The sequence below is a fragment of the Phlebotomus papatasi genome, chromosome 1 (genome assembly GCF_024763615.1).
Source record: "Phlebotomus papatasi isolate M1 chromosome 1, Ppap_2.1, whole genome shotgun sequence".
NCBI lineage: Eukaryota > Metazoa > Arthropoda > Insecta > Diptera > Psychodidae > Phlebotomus > Phlebotomus papatasi.
The window spans coordinates 24,297,590-24,315,420 of NC_077222.1; the positions used below are offsets into that span (position 1 = coordinate 24,297,590).

Here is a 17,831-nt window from a genome sequence, read left to right on the forward strand (position 1 = left end):
TGAAACACTGGAGATTTTAAAATAACATCTTAAAAAGATACATTGGCATAAAAAGTCAGTGATATCCGTCATTGAATCGAAAGTGGTCTAAATATGAATAAAATCCCAAATATTTATAAACTGTCAACAACAGTGCTTAAACGTTTTCTCCAAAAAGCGATTTTTTGTGTAGTTTTGTAAAATTTGAAGATGATAGTACAGTGCTCGCTTTGTAATCCGGATGATTGGGAGACAATATGACAGATCTCCGCTTCGTAATCCGGATGGATTTTTGGATTTGTTCAACGTCTCGAAAATATATACAAGGTTTTTTTTCTAGAATTAGAATAAAAGTTTTAAAGAAGCTTAAAAAGATATAATTAGAGAATTCTACGCTATTATACTTCATTTATTAAACAAAAACATCACAGGATAATTAATTTTCATTGCTGAACACACATGCACACATGACCTCAAAATGATTTTAAATGTAACCGTTAATAACTCGTCCGGATTACGGCGATCCGGATTAGAGAGCGGGCACTGTATGTTTGATTTTAAATTTCATTAAAATAAATGTTCTTTTCATGAACGTAATCAATGTTGTGAAACTCGCGCTTTAAACGTTCGAACTTCCAACGGATTTTTAGCAAAGTTCTCTCTTATATACGTTCGAAGTTTGAATCGGTAAAGAAAAAACCTCAATCGTCGAGAGTTCTCAAATCTGGAAGGTTATTACTGAATGAGAGGAATCAGTAACATTTCCCATAAAACTAATTCTCAAGTTCATGGTGAAAATATAAATATTTCCCACCAATATCCTGATAAATTTTCAAATGTCAAGTTCAAAGATCTTATTACATCATTCCTTTACTACATCTTTTCACCAGATTCTGGAATTGTTTACAAGAGCAATTGCTGGTAATTGCTAAGAATCAAACAGTTACTTCGCGAATATAAAATCAACAATGTACTAATAGAGAGCAATTTAAAACCAATTAGCACTAAACATAAGATGATTAATTTGTATGCCATTAATTGGTACTTTTGATAAAGTAGTTCTTGGTATAAAAAATTGCAAAGAATAATGCTGAGAGATCCTTGGAAATTGATATAGAAAATTTATTGTTAATGTGGAGTTTTAATGGTAAAATTATGTAAAAAGGAATGCTCGATTAAAAAAAAACATAAAGGAAGTAGCAAATTATTTTCATTCTTGCACTATTGAGGGCAATTTTATTACAATTAGAGCATGTTCTTTGCATGAGATTAGCGAATTCATTTATATTGCGATAAAATTAGATGTTTTTATGGAATTCTTATACTTGTAAGGGAATAATTTTAAGCTATAAACTCACATATTTATGAATTTATTGAATATAAGCTTGTTAATGAGCAATTTCATTTAAAGAGGATTATTATCTTGAGTGTTATAAATATACTAAAAGTTGTGCTCTTCAACTCTTTCAATTGGATTGTCCTTTCAAGTGATTAGATGTTGGGGTATTGTTGGGATATTTAAGAGCTCTAACCGAGAGTTTAAGCTAGTGGAATCTATCAATACATATCAATGCATCTCAATTTGAGTTTCCATACTCTTTCTCCATTTCCCTCCCCCCAAAGCTCCACACAGTCACTTTCCACTTTTCCAGCACATCAGGTGGATGATGGCATGAGAGAAGAGAAGAGTTATCGCAGAGCTTTTACCCATTTTACACTTGAAACGTCAATCACCATCCACCCATTCATCCATCTACCTGATAACGGTAATTTACCTCAATGTTTCTCAATGGGGTCGCTTGTATGCTTTCTGAGGAATGGTGACATTCCCATGGATCCCATACTTTCCGCTCTCGTGGAGTCCTCTTCACCCCGCAGCTTCCGATGGTGGATTCTTCCCCAAAGTTATCGGGGGTGAAGTGAACATACACATATCACACAAATGTCACACCGTGGTGAGTCATATTTCCGGCAAAATGAATATAAATTGTCCCCAGCCTAGCAAATATCACGCTATGTGTATTTTGTGGGGCAAAAAAGAACTCCATCGTGGATTTATAACGAATTTTTCTGCCGTCACAAGCACAAATCAAGGACTAGCACTATATATACTTCACACTCCCCGCGTTCATACGAAACCTTTCGAAATTACAAATCCTTTCGAAATTCGAAAGGAAAATAAATGGAATCTGAGCATTCACAGAAGGTGCTTTTGAAAAAAAATAGACATTCGAAGATCGGCTTCGAAAGACAAAGAAAAGACTCCTCTATTTCTATTTAGTAGGTATCTGACGAGTTCTACGTAGTTGCAGCTCTTCCAGTGTTCGCCAGAGAATTGGTTTCTTTTCAAATTGAAAGACTTTGAACTTTTACCAAAGCTTTCGACCCTTGGTGTTTTCTCAGTCCATTGAGGAAGACCCACACCAAGGGTCGAACGCTGTGGTAAAAATTCAAAGTCTTTCAATTTGAAAAGAAAAGAATTCTCTGGCGAACACCGGAAGAGATGCAAATTCTACTCTTTCTTTCATCCAAGTCGTGGCTAAGGTATTTCCTGTTCGAATTTCGTTTCCTATGTTTCCCATATGTTTCTAGCGTGCCGAAAAAACTTTGGAGTTTATTCGGTATTTTCTGTTATTGTGGAATGATTTATGCCCAACGCACAATAACTTTTGTTTAGTAAACATGTTTTTGACATTTCAATAAGAGTGAGTGAGATCTAGATCTAGTCATCTCCCTCACACTTATAGAAAATTTTGAAAACATGTTTACAAACAATAGTTATTGTGCGTTGGGCATTAGCAAAAAGTACAAATGCAAAATAAAAGTCAATTTAATATGAAATGAGCAACCGAAACCTCCAAATTGGCAACCTACGTGGTTTCGAAGATATATCGGGAAATGTATACGAAAACAGGGAAAAATTTACACTAAAACTGGTCGCATTTTTCAGAGCTAATGTCACCCCCCTGGTCTGGAGTATCAGTTTTCAATTTGTTTTGGTAGAAAACAAAACAACGACTCCCATAATATATCTACTGCATTATAAATCCCCTCGTAACCACGAAGTAGGGGAAAGTACTCTCCCTTCGAACGTTCGTGCCTTCGAATAATGTGAAATTCTTTAATTTTTCCTAAGAAAGTTGCACATTATTATCACATAATTAACAATAATCGATGATAAGTTAACTAATATTTAAGAAAAATATGCAAGTCATTTAAGAAAAATAAAAGAAAATTCACATTATTCGAAGGCATGAACGTTCGAAGCGAGAGTATTTTTAATATGAAAATTCGAAGTCTTATTTGAATTTTTCGAACATTAACAAAATTTTCCGAAAAAAGACTGCAAGTTATCTTCAAGTACAGATACTTCTAAGGACTCAAACTACAGCAGTGACCGAAATCTACAAATTCGGTGATCTCTGTAATCTAAAAGTGTCTTAGATAAAAAATTCGAAAATTCAAACCCTAATTACGAATATACACAAAGGTAACTTTAATTCAAAGTTCTAAAATTTGATAAAATATCGCAATGGCACCGTTCAGTAAATAACCTTTCGGAGAGACAAAGCTAGTACAAAATCAAGACAAACTTATTCGAAAATCTACCGGAAGTTTAATGGGAAAGTTCACATACTCGGCGCTTTAGCGCTGATTGTTCTACTATTTCGAATTTCGATATTCTTGACACTTGAATCATCAACAATCTCAACAACATTGTGCAAACGTTTGCTACCAAAAAGGATTTTTTATATAGTTTTGTGGAGTTTCAGGATGGCAGAACATTTGAATTGTAATTTTATTAAGATAACTGTCCTTTTCATGAACTGCTCATTTTTGTGTACCTCGTCGGTTTAAGCGTTCGAAGTTCCAACGGGTGTTTAGGTATAAGTTTACTTTGATATACCTTCGAATCGTTAAAGGAAAAACCTCAACCGTAAAGAGCTCTCAAATCGGGAAGGGTATTATTGAACGAGAGGAATAAATAGTTTTTAAGGAACTTCGTCTATGATTCGGTTAGAAATACAATGAACTTCTTTCAATTGATTAGATATTGAAACTTGCAATATTTCGAAATTCGAATATGAAATCATGAGATATTTCTTGAGGAATTAACAAGCAAACAAAGATTCTTATATTTGGTTTTCGAAGATGATACAGTAATGCCTTTGTTTCGTTGAAGTTCGAAAATTCGATGAGCATGCGCACACTAACGGTCCAGCTGTGAAGTTTGTAACTACAAATCAACTCCGAAAAGAGTTTTGAATTTCACTAAAACTTTAGTGAATGTGAAAAAATGAAAATAAAAATTAACGTGAAAAATAGAATACAAAAATCAACGTCTGTTTTAACTCTCTAAGCAATATAATTTCTCTTGAGCTTTATATGACGGATTTTCGGATGGAGTTTCGAAAAGCTTGAGTGACATCAAATATTCATCTCTGGAGCAATTTTTATTGTGGCCCAACTTAACCCGAATTACATTTTCTGTTCTACCGATTCGAAGGCAATTCAGGAAAATGTTGAGCCATTAAATGTTCGAAACTGTAATTCAACGCTAAAATAAATTCGAAAAAGAAACTTAGAGATCGCATTAATTTTCGTCTTTGCTATACTCATTTTAATATTTAAAAATACTCGTATAAATGAAAAAAACAATAATTTTTAAATAATTATAGTAAAGTATGTCAAATCCGAATGTTAGCGGTATGTGAATAACATTTGTCACCCCTGAAAATTCGAACGATATTTTAAAAAATAGCGGAATTTATGTGAGATTAAATTTCACTTTGAAATAAATGCCCTTAGTTGCTCACAAATTTTTGTGATAACGTATTTTCTTTTCTTCTTATACGATTATAGTGTGTGTAAATCTTCAAGAAGCAACGGGAAAATATGATTCTGAATCATCCTAAATACGAAATTTTTAACATAACCTCTCATTTGATACTTTACATTCGATAGCCTTTCGAATTTGAGATATTCAGATTTAGAAGACCCTACTGTATTACAATTCTACCGGAGAAATGTCACTTTGAGATTCGTGTCTTAGATAAGTTTTCAAAATTTAACAAATCTTCGAAAAGACTTTCGAATGATTCTGCAATGTCAGAAATGTGGCTTATAAACACTAGGAATACATACTAATGCGGTCTTCAAACTAAGGGTATAGCCCAATTCCCGAAGGTCTTAAAATCGTAAATAGTAACGAATTTTATTAGTTTTTCGGAATCTAATACATCATTTACCTTTAATAATATTATACTAAGTTGAAATTTACCAAAAATATTGACTTCTTGATTGACTTAGTGAAAAGTGCTCATGCTTGATACCATTGGAAGCTTCGTAATGACTACATTTTCTATGTTTAACAATATATATGTGACTCATCGCAACCATATTTTAAAAACTATGGGAAAGTTATAACGTGCACTTTTTTAAATCAAATTCGTTGCTATAAAAATTATTTAAATTACGGCGAAAATCGGAATAAATGCCATGTCTGTGAATGTGTGGTGTCAATCCACCTTCCTCCCGTCCTCTTTTTCCCAACCGGATCAGTTTGTATCAGATCCCCGAGGGGGAAGCAGTGAGAGTGAGTGGTGGAGAGTCAAAAGTTCTCCTCCATGTGGAGGAATGCCTATCGTCGAGACAATGGACTTTCCTGGAGGAAATCCCAGCCATTTAGAACTATCGGAGGAGCCATCCTACGAATTAGGAATCCAGACCGTACGTAAAGCTAAATATTGGCTTCCCAAGATGACTTGGAGTCAATTGATGGAGAAATCGCACCATGGGCCCCACCGGTATTCTTATCGTCGCCGTCGCGGGAGGCTAGCTGCCCCTAAGGGGGAATCGTCGGGGGAGTCACCAAGCGACTGGTGGACATCAACTTCGGGGATTCGATTGGCTGGCAGGGAGAAGGGAAATCTTCAGTTCTTCCACGGATTCACCCAGATGGAAATAGTCAGAGACATCGGACAAAATCGGCACTCCATACTTTTATCACTTCGTATGTAAAATATCCCTTCTTTTCCTTCCATAAAATGAGAGTATCGGTTTAACAAGATTTCTCTTCTTGAGTAACTTATTAATTTTCGTATTTTAAATTAAATTTCATTTCTTATACTTGAATGTTTAAAATTAAAAGTAAGTGATCACCATTTATTCTTGAGTTTTCAATAAATGAAAAGTCCGATATTCCGGTAAATCATTGTTTTAAAGAGGCCAGCTTTTAAAATATATTGCGGAGTCACGTTTATTGAGAAATATAGGAAACATTTAGTCATTGCGAAGCTTTCACTGGTATCAAGTATGGGCACTTTCCCCTATAAAAAATAACAGAGGTTAAGCCATATAGCAAAGTCTTAGATCTGAAGCCCGTATAAGAGTTGAGTGTTTTCCCAGAGTGTTCATCTCGCGGAAAATTCGATTACAGGTGCGATGGAGTGCTTTTCCAGTTCAAAAGTACAATTTTTCTTGAATGCATTTGGACATTTTGCCATTTCAGAAGTTAATGGAAGTTTCTGGGTATTTGAAAAGTCCACAGAAATATCTGAAGATAAAGAAGATACATTGTAAAGATTCAATTCGAGCATCACCGCACTTTCTTTTGTGTTTATGGCAAATGGTCGATTTTTGTGCCAATTTTAAATTTATTGCATTAGTAATTTATTTACTCAAAATCTCACGTCTTGTATTTTATTGGATTCCGTGGTTTTTTTCTGTTCTTCGGATGCCATTTGATTTTTTTATTCGTGACTGTTAACACTGTTATAAAATTCAAATTCTCTCTCAACATTTCAAATTACATCAATAAAATTTCTCCGGAACGATTTCTTTCTGACTAAACTCTCCTCGTTTGTACAATAGATACCAAAGGTCCTAGAAAATACAAGTCACAAATGTGAAACATAAAAAAGATCCACCCAGTAAAATTCTACTTGAGACTTTCCACAAACTGAAAATAATAAAAAAAAATCCACCCGAATGTCTTCGATGAAAGTAAATAAAGTTAGAGGAAGATCGTTGCTATTTAGTACAAATTTTGCCGTATGCTAGACAATTTTGAAATGTCTCTTGGTCTTGTGCCAAAATATGTTGTACAAAAGAGAGGATTTGTGGTTCAGCCTCTATATCATGGTATAGAGAATGGGTTTTTGGGATAAAATAAAACCACAAATATGCAAAGTTGTGTGCAAAACATACTCTGACATAGTGACAATGTTAATTAAATTATTTCCTTTTGTTGTTTTTTTTCTTTTGCTAACAAATTAACTAGCAACATACCGCTTAATTATTGAATTAGCTTATGAGTAAATTTGACCCACATTGTGACCAATATTACACAGAAAATTTGTCAGATGAGAAAATGAGAGTGAAAATGTTGAAGAGACATATAGCCACAATAACGAACCATTTCCTTCTTGTTTCATTGCCAAAGCTAAATATTTCTATTGGGAACCATAATACAATATGTTAGACTATTAAATATTCCAACTAAGCAATTTCATAGTGAATATCTGGTCTATAAACAGTAATAAATTATATACCAAAAGTTAGGTTATAAATCCCATGACCCAGGGAACACCTTAAGTGATGACAAAATTCCCAAATTTCTCATATGGAAGCGGGAAAGCATAAAGCTTTCATTTTAAAATTGGACACTTGTAAATTAGATAAAGGGTTTGGGGTTTAGTCTCTTTTGGGAACTTATTAATATCTTATAAATTAAAAGGTACGAAGAAATCCTTTTAACTTTATTATTTTAAAAAATTTTAACGTTTTTACAAAGCTGATCTACATCAGGAAGGAAAGTTTATGCATTTTACCGTCCAAGAATAAATTTTCTAGGTTGCAGCCATTTTATGAACTGAAGCTATTTTCTGATTTATGAATTTTGCGGTTATGGATGTTAAAACTACGAAAGTAATCAAACAAACCTGGCAAATAATTGCTCTATATCTAATTCAGTGATTGTCTGGTGTGAGGAGAGTCTGTATGACTAACTACATAAAACTTATCTGACTCGAAGGACCAATTAGTTGAAGAATATTCTCTATGACAAATACAAAAAAGCCATACAAGGGAGAAAGACCGTTTTTTCTCAAGAATTGAATTCACGTAAAAGTAAGGTTGTTGCTATTTACAGAAAGTCACAACCAAAATTCTGAATAGTCAAAATCCGGAAAGGGTCGAAATTACCTGGAAAATAATGTGTGGAATGTTTTCCAAAATTTAGAAAACTTGCTTTTGCCTCCAATAAGTATGGGTGGAATCGTTAGATTACCTGTAATATCCTTTTACCAATTCGAAATTTTGCCTTTCGGAATTTTAAGTTTTCAAGATCATGCTGATGATCCAATTAGTCTACTTAATCGCGTTAATCACGCCGATCTATTGCTATGACTGCATTGATTTGCACGTAAAGTAAACCGTGAGTGAGAGACCAGTTTACCCAATTCAATTTACAGTCCACAATGTTTCCGAACAAAAATTCACTCAATAACTAAACCATTTATCTGGTTCATCGCACCATTTCCTCTTGATCCAAGATACTTTAGTAGCAAAAGAACATAAGTTTATTTGATGATGATTTAAAACACGTATTAAGACCTATGTTCGGTTTTATTCACTTCTTACTTCATACGACGTTTCGGAGATGTTTGTCTCCTTCTTCAGGTCTACAAATTTTATATCAGAACAATTTAAACATCAAAATATCAAAAAATTTCACATTACATTTATATTAAAACTTACATGGAGATAATTGGGATAAATCGGGTCACAAGGGATTTCTGATACTACCACTTTTTTACTGATACTTACAATTATCTCCATGTAAGTATTAATAATAAATGTAATGTAAACATTTTTGATATTTTAATGTTTAAATTGTTCTGATATAAAATTTGTAGACATGAAGAAAGAGACAAACATCTCCGAAACGTCGTATGAAGTAAAAAGTGATTAAATCCAAACATAGGTCATTATCCGTGCTTTAAATCATCATCAAGTATTACTAACTGACCGTACTATTCTAATAAATTTATTCTTCTTTTCTGTTTGATAAACCGACACCGACGGAGAGGTTTTATTCTGCTATTTCAAGACAAAATTGTCCTTCTGTTGAGCGTCGATAAGGATAAAGTGGTTTAATCAAAAATTAAAACACACATAGTTCCAGAGCTTTTGACACTGTCTTCTTCAATGGCTGTTTGAAGGATTTTATTTAAAATTTAACGAATTTTTCATTTTGAAAACGTTCACCAAGAAGGACAATTCTGTCCTGAAATAGTAGAGTCTGTCAATAAATCTGTAGTAAAATATCTGTTGTGCTCTACTGTTATTTTTAGTAGTTTAATCTTAACCTCAAAATAGGAGGTAGGGGGAGGTGGAGCTACATTGAAGCTAGGGCTACACTGAAAACGCAATTTGTTTGCAAATTTCTAAAGAAAGCTGATCTTTAACGTAATGTAATTTAGAAAGACAAACCAATTGTGGATCTAAATTAATTTAAACCTAGGCCCAGCTTTCTTTATAAATATGCGAAAAATAGCGTTTTCGATGTAGTATCACCTTCCCCCTTTTGAAGTGTAAATTAAACTAATTTAAATACTGACTAAGGGCAGAATCACATTGACAATAAAATGCTCACCGTATGGGGAATCAGTGGCGCAATAGGCAAGACCGTTGGCTCTTGGGCGGATCGATTCCCTGGCTCGACTTACTGTTGTGAGTTCGAGTCCCGCCCGGTGCAAAGATCTGAATGTCTAATTTAGACAATTTTCATATGTTAATAACGTAATATAATGCACCGCCTACGCCCAACAATTCCGGGAGCATAGAAGAAGCATCCACAATACGGGGAAGGCGCTCCTGGGCGAGTCTACAAACGGACTAGCAGGTTCTTCTAACACGGGATATGGACATTGTAAAAATGATTACCTTTGTAATGAATATATCTCGATACGATTAATAATACCGTATTTCGTTAATTTACGCATTTTAATTGCAATTCTTACGCAATTTCTCGATTACCGTATTACCTTATCTCATACTCGGTGGCACTAGATGAAAATAATATAAGAAAATTAAAGAAATAAAACAAAAATGCGATAAACGGTGAGTAAAAAAACTGTACGATTAGTTTCACTTAGTTTTTTTTGCTCACCGTTTATCGAATTTTCGTTTTATTTCTTCAATTTTCTTATATTATTTTCACCTAGTGCCACCGAGTATGAGATAAGGGAATACGGTAATGGAAAATTTGCGTAAGAATTGGAATAAAAATACGTAAATTAACGAAACACGGTGAGGCTACGGCGAGCATTTTATTGTCAATGTGATTCTGCCCTAAAAGTAGAGAAAGGTGAAGCTATATATTTTGAGCTGAGGGAATATTGATATATTCTTGTTTGTCATGTATTTACAGAAAGCCAGTTCTAACAACTTTCTTACTCAGTTCTACAATTGTTTTGTAGAGCTAAATTACATTAGGTCTAAGTCCAGTTTTTAACAAAAATACGCGAAAAATCGTAAATAACGAAGCCTTACAGCTCAAAGTAGCTCCACCTCTCCCTAATCATAACTCAACAAAAACTTCTCAATTTTTAATAAATACTTAAAAAATGTGATATTGATCACAAAGTTATCTCTAAAAGAGAACATTCAAAAATTTAAACTACCCAATATTTATCTTAAGAATTACAAAAATCAAGTGCGTGCCCTGAATCACATGCCCTGTGAAATTCCTGTGAAGGCTTGAAGTTTGGGCCGAAAGCTTTGGGAAAAATCTAAATTTTCTAAGCTGATCCTTCTTTTTCCGATGTGTACCGCTTCCCATTAATAGTATAAGATTTTGTATAATAACGAAAAGCTGGGAAAAAGGATGAATAGGTCTATTGCCAGGACTATTTATTGCTAATTACTTACAACAAAGAAAATTTTTTTTAAAAGCCATTTCAGGCCTTAATGTTTATTTATAAAAATCGCTTTAAGTTAAGTCTATGTGCAATCGAACCTCTTCACCCTATTGTCGGAGTAATCCAAAAACATTTCAACAAATTCTGAATAACACCACAATTTAGGAAGAAAAAAAAGGATTGGAAAGAAAGATGAGCAGCTGAGTGACCACTAACGTAGCCTTTTAATCCTTAATGTACTCACCCAAATATGCTTGATGTGGTTCAGCCATCTGAATTAAAGCTGAGTCTTTTTTGTTGTAGAGAATTTTCACCCGTTGTACATCACCATAGACCCCTGGATACAATAAAAAGAAGAAACATATAGCCATTGGGGGGTATTAAAAAACAAAACTCACAAAAGAAATATTCCAAATCACTGGATATTTCCTCTTATACATCAAACTCTTTCCCTCTCATTTTGTGAAATGTAAAACCCGGAAAAAGTCACCTTTTTTTCGAACAACAAAAGTCGATTTTGGAGCTAAAAGTTGCGAGAATAAAAGTCATCAGATAGGATTAAATGAGAGGAAAAGGTTTAAAATAAAATATTACAGGGGATATTTGAATAATAAAAAAATGAGTATAAATACTCAAGAGTTGGTGCATGGGTGAAAATGTTTCAGCTCATGATGGAAATCGGCTTTAAAATGATTTAGTTTCGAGAGCGAAAGAGAAAATTACCCCAGGAAAGATGAAAAGTCTACACGAAACAGTTCTCTTCAGCACAATTGTGTGTAATATTTATTAAAATATTTATTAAAAAATATATATAGATAATACTGTTCTTCTATTGATAGAAGTGATCTAATTTTTTTCCGTAGAAACTTTGGAGAATTAAATTTGAACATTTCTCCCTTACAATTTGTCCTTTTAAATGGTTCATCGAGCTTTTTTTGTGCTTTTCTTACATTCTAAATTATGTCGCTGGGAAATTTTCATTTTACTCCAATGTATCAGGATAAGATAAAATGTCTTCCAACATCCTCTTCAGCTGCTATTGGACATTTCAATAAAAATTGATATACCGACAATGGGGGTGGCTGGAGAGAGGGTGGAATAAAAAAAAAGAGAACGGAACACGAACTAAAACATGAGGAATAATAAATGAAAATTATCCTCGGTGGAAAATTTTACATTTCCTGGAGAAACTCTCACCAATAATTTTGTACATTTGACGAGCAGCAGAAAAGCAGCCTGGTCTGAATTAAATTAAATTATTAATGATGCAATTTTCATTAAATGAATTTTTCAACATTATTGCCAGTTTTTTTTGCGTATATGCCTTTTGTCATTCTCACACTTTCGAACCATTTTTTTATTTGCAAACCAACAACCCTCCACCAAAAAACAGAGAGAGAGGTGACTGAAAATAAATTTTCCAATGTACTGCTTTCTTCTCATTTCTAGCATTTTTTTTCAAATTTAGTTTGTCGGGAAAATTTAATAAAAATTCTAAACACGACTATCGAATAATCGAATACATTTCAAATTCAATTTGACGAAATTGTCTATAGAAATAAAACAATTTAACAATTGCAGAGTGAAAATTTGGTAAACATGAAATTTTTTCCAGGAATATCGTTCAATATTGAAAATCACCATTTCCAGTTCTATATTCAGAAAAACCATTGGAAATTTATTAAGTGACATTTGAATATGTTTAATTTTCTATTTAATAATTTCGAAACTGGGATTGGGGATTTCATAAATTTAAAATGAAAAAATACAGCAAAGTCAATCATAATATAAAGTTGCAGTTAAAATGTCATTATTCAATGGAAGAAGAACTTTGCTTAATTTGGTCATTCAAAATTAAATTTGGTAAGTTGTTAATTACGATGGAAATTGTAAATTGTCGCTGTAAAATTAGCAAAATCTTTTTGACAGAAAGATTGTCAAAAAGTCGTGAAAAGTTTTAACAAATAAAGAGCATTTTAAAGTTATTTTTGAACACAATGTAAGCTACCTACTGACCAAAAGGATATACAAATTTGCTAATCAATACATTAACCTACTGTTCAATTTTACTTGTTCAATTTTAATATAAATACTCTTCCAATATTATCCTTATTTTTTTTTTAATAATTGTATTTAACATAATATTAATTTTGAAGTAAAATTAAATCGGTTTCACAACATTTCCTTATTGGTTCAATATGAAACTGAGGTCAGAATTTTTTATCTTTGATTTAAAATTTCTTTTGGGTCAGTATAATACAGTAAAGATAACTTAAATTGGTTGTTAATTTATCTTTAAAATCAGGATATTTTACTGGCAAAAGTTTCCATTTTAATTAAGATTTTCAACCGATTTGCTTAAATTTAGATTCTTTTGTAAGATCTTTAAGTTTGAAGCGCAGTTGTATCGGACTTAATCGGTTCCTAAATTTTATGTCATTTTTAAATATCTTTAGGAGGTATTCCATGCGAATATTTCGCCCTTAGACATCTACGTACGAAAAACATTTCGACATTGAATTTTCGAAGGTCAAAGTTAAAACACTTTGGAGGACCTATTTTCCAACCAAGCGATTTGCTTAAATTTGGACTGTTTCGAAAGATCTCGAAATTATTAATTCGGCTGCTTCGGCAAGAATCGGACTTAATCGGTAATGAATCGGAAAAGTACCCATTATTAATGTAGGGGAAGACGTGCTACTTTCAGACGATTCAAACTTCAGACAAATCAATTTTTTTTTCTATGTTCGTAATGGATTTGATCTATGGCTCATTTCAGAAAACTTAAACATTGGACTGGCTATTAAAATGTAATATTAGATTAGGTCAAATTAATTAAAAACTTTTTGAAAAAGACTGAGTTGTGAGAAGCTTAAGCCTTCTAAAAGTAGAAGGTCTCATCTTTCATCTTTCTCAAATATTTTACAAAAATATTTTTTATTTGTTCAAAAGCTTCTGACACGGCTAGAGGCCAAACAGTAAGAGTTATCGACTTCCGGTCTTCATCACATCCCCCTCTCCTATAGTTCAATATTACCTAGGATAGTCATCCCCCTTCTATCCTTATGCCCTAGACATACTTACGACTTAAGCCGAGAAAAGGCTTAGTGTAAAATGATGGAAATGTAGTTTGACCATTATTTCTAATATAATTACGCTAAGCCGTCTCTCGGCTAATCCTTAGGTCTGTCAAGGCCATTACAAAACAATGTTTTATGGTTTATAAACGGATCCTAGAATTATTTCATTTTTGAAAATGTTTTGGTGGTAGTCAAGGTAAATATTTCGTCCTTAGGCACCTATTTCCGAAAAACACATTTCGATATCGAATTTTCGAAGGTCAAACTTAAACCAATTTGGAGGTTCTATTTTTCAACCGATTTGCATGAATTTTTATTTTTATTTTTATTTTTTTTTTGAAAAATCTGGAAATTTCCAATCCAAATAATTATGAATTCCGAGCGAGGAAATCAGAATTTGGAAATAAAGAAGACGTCTTGCTTCTTTCGAACTCCACTTTATTCTCTCTTCTTTCCATTGATTGATACATGATATTTATATGATTGCTCTCCCTTCGATTTTCTTTGTCTTTTATCAGGTATCTTTTTTTTAGAATTTTATGATCTTATGCCGATTTGAATTTCGCGAGAAGTACATTCCTTTTCGAGGTAATATAAACATTGTGATTCTTTGCCAATTAAACATCAAAGAGTGATCCATATAAGCCGAAACTTTGAAAGATAATTCTCAGAAAAATTAATATAAACATTTGAACATTCTTATGTCGCGTCGATTCAAAAATGAGGACACTTAATATATGATTTATGATCGTGAGATCTAACTAATTGTGTCGGACTTAATCCTTTAATTAATCGCTTTAATTAATTGATGTATCATTCTCAAATAATTTTCTAAATGTTTTTTTTATTTATTCGAAATTCGAAAGCTTCTAACACAGCTAGAGGCCAAACTGTAAGAGCTGTCGTTTTCTGGTCTTCAACAACTCCTCAAAAGCCAATATTATCTAGTACAGTCTTCTTTTCTTCCTCCCCCCACCAACTGAAGAACTCTTAAACTACCTTTAAAACTAAATAGGGGAGCTGTGCCTAATTTCAAACAGTTTGTAATTTATTTCCTCAAAATTTTATAAATCAATTATTTTTTTAATTTCTAAAGTTTTTTTTTAATGTTTTAGGAATAAAAAGCCTTCGGCTCTGTAAAAGACGTGCTATAGGAAAATCCTTGGATGAATTCGAGATAGGCAAGAGGCTTTGAGAAACTTGATGTTCGATATAGTACACAAAGCACTACCTAATTTTTGCATTTTAAATTGTAGCCCAGGGCCTAGGGATAACCCATTATCTCATTATCCTATAAGGCCTAGAACACGTATCTTGATGCTCCTTTACCGTGGTTTGACCAAGACTGTATCGCTCTCCCTACGAACACTCTCTACTCGATCCCATTCTAACTATTAAGGGGAGTTAACTCATTAATTTTGAAATGAGCACCGTTACAATTGTATAAAAATAGTAACTTCTTCAAAATGATTAAAAAAAAGTATAGGGGAAAGTCGTCTGCCTTCAAACGAAAAATGGAGTTCCAAATTTAAGATTTTTTTCTGAAGAATCCACAAAATGGATTTTATTTTCTACTACACCAAAAAATTCTCTTGTTCATTCAGCGTATATGCTTACCTCATTTAGCACTTGCAAGTCCTCAGTTTTTCCTCCTGAGGAAATTAAAAAAGTGATGTCGATTTGTATGAAGGCAGCTGGCATAGTCTGCCTTCAAACGCGAGGCAGCAGCCTTTAAATGTTTTTTTGTCACTGAGAATATTGAATCAATAAAACTAAATGGGCTATAAATGATTAGGTTGAAGCCTAACGCACTCACTAAAATCATCACTGCAGTCAAAAGACATTACACAATAACTTTTCTTCACATTTTTCTGAAACACTGTTTTGCACTTGAAAATTTGGAAGAATAAGCCATTGAAGTTGAAAATTGTCAACTTGAAACATCCCGGCCGGAGCAAGATAGCAGGTTATAAGTATTTGTATGACGTTCGTCAGAGAAAAGTAGGAGTTCGATTTCACATGTTTTGATGTATGGAAAGATAGGATTTAAAGGCACACGACATTAGCATTTAAAGGCTGCTGCAGGGTGATATTTTCAAATTTTTGCCACCCACAAAAATTGTGTCATCTGAACCAAAATGTATTAACAGAAATATTAAGCCTGATTAACCTTCTATGTGTCACAATGGAAGATTTATTTGTAAAATGATTTTTACCATGAAAAATCACATGATTTGTGGAACATCAAAATTACAGTTTAGAGCTCATTTTCATTTTTTTTTGATCTAGCATCTAGGAAATAGGAGCTAGGCTCTCCATTTTTTGATGATTTGTGAGGATGATGGATAGCTACCTAATAGTTAATAGAATATAATTTATGCTTTTGAGAACAACGAAAAAATCGCAACATTTGAAGGCTTCTGCATTTAAAGGCAGACGACTTTCCGCTAGTAAACTTTTTTAGGATTCCGAATATCACGACTAGAAGGTGGTCAGTCTTCGAGTATTGCAATTTTTGCTTTTAAAAAAATAAATAAATAAAAAATGAGCGCAATATTCAAAAGCCTGACGTCAATCGAAAGCTACCTTACTGAACAATACTTAACAAAAATTTCAATTAATATTAAGAATAATATTTAATCCTTAATACTTTGGAACTTTATATGCAAAATGTCTAAAATTTGGCATAGAAGTCGCCTACAACTTAGTTTGACATTTTTAGTTTAGATTTTATCTAAAACGTTTCAGATCAGAGGCTATAAACTTGAATCTTTTGGATTAAAGATTTTTATATAAGAATATAAATCAGTTATTGAAAGCCTATATCAGAGGTGTGCAAGAACCGTTTGAAACCGTATAAACGTCAAAATTAGTTTGTTCAAGTAATGTTTTGACCATTGACGTACAAGTTTTATTTGACGTTTGTTCGGTTTCAAACCGTTCTTGCACACCTCTGGCCTATATAAAGGTCCGAAAATCATAAATTTTGTCTTAAATTGAGGAGTTATTCAATTCATAACATTAAGATAATTATTTATTATACAAATTCATGTTAGAGTAATTGCATAGGTTTAGGACTTATCGTAAAAAAAACATATATTATAATCATATTTATGTTAAGTGCAACTCAAATTATATTGCATATTTCATGCGTAAGTTTTTTAAAGTTTTATTGTATTTTTTATTTTATATTTTGCGGTAAAATATTGTGGTGTACCTTAATATAATGATTAATTTTTAAAATAGGTCGAGTTGTGTTGAAATAAAATTATAAAAGTTTATCACATTTCAAATTTTCCATAATTCATAAAATTTTCAAGGGTTTTTCGATACGATACTCTCTCTTTCGTTTTGAATTACTGTGAGTACGTAAAAAATAATATCCTGAACCAATTCAGGAAAATATTATAAAAACCAAAAAAAAATTAAATTACATTCCTCAAAGCTTACTTAATGGAAAAAATTTCAGGCATAGATTTTTTTTTGTTCTAACGCTTCCCATTACTTGTCCATAATGAATAATTAAAATTGCTGTAATTTTTCAATTAAATTAACATTGAAAAAAAAAATTTCACTGCAAGCCTTATTTGCATCATTGTGATAAAAAAAATCACTAAAATATAGCTGTAGATAAATTACTGTAGCATTTTTCATACAAAGTGCAAAAATTTATCAGGGAGAGAATAAATTTTTAAATTTTCCGTTTTTTTCCATATGAAATTTATTTATTATATATCTCGGAAGTGAATTTTATATAAAAATGTGAGGAAAAAAAGATTAATAGGATGAGATCCTTTGAAGAATTGCAGAAAGCAACACAAAAGAGAGTAATATGGACAGAAAGATA

General features: G+C 32.5%; 1 protein-coding gene across 33 annotated transcripts in view; it reads right to left on the reverse strand.

Moving 5' to 3' along the window:
- LOC129798300 (polypyrimidine tract-binding protein 2) overlaps nt 1–17,831 on the reverse strand; it is a 712,220-nt gene that overhangs the window by 22,097 nt on the left and 672,292 nt on the right. For all 33 annotated transcript variants that reach the window (XM_055841377.1, XM_055841390.1, XM_055841387.1 and 30 more), the window contains one exon: nt 11,149–11,241. In XM_055841377.1, the coding sequence (XP_055697352.1) occupies nt 11,149–11,241 (93 nt within the window). The remainder of the gene's footprint in view (nt 1–11,148; nt 11,242–17,831) is intronic.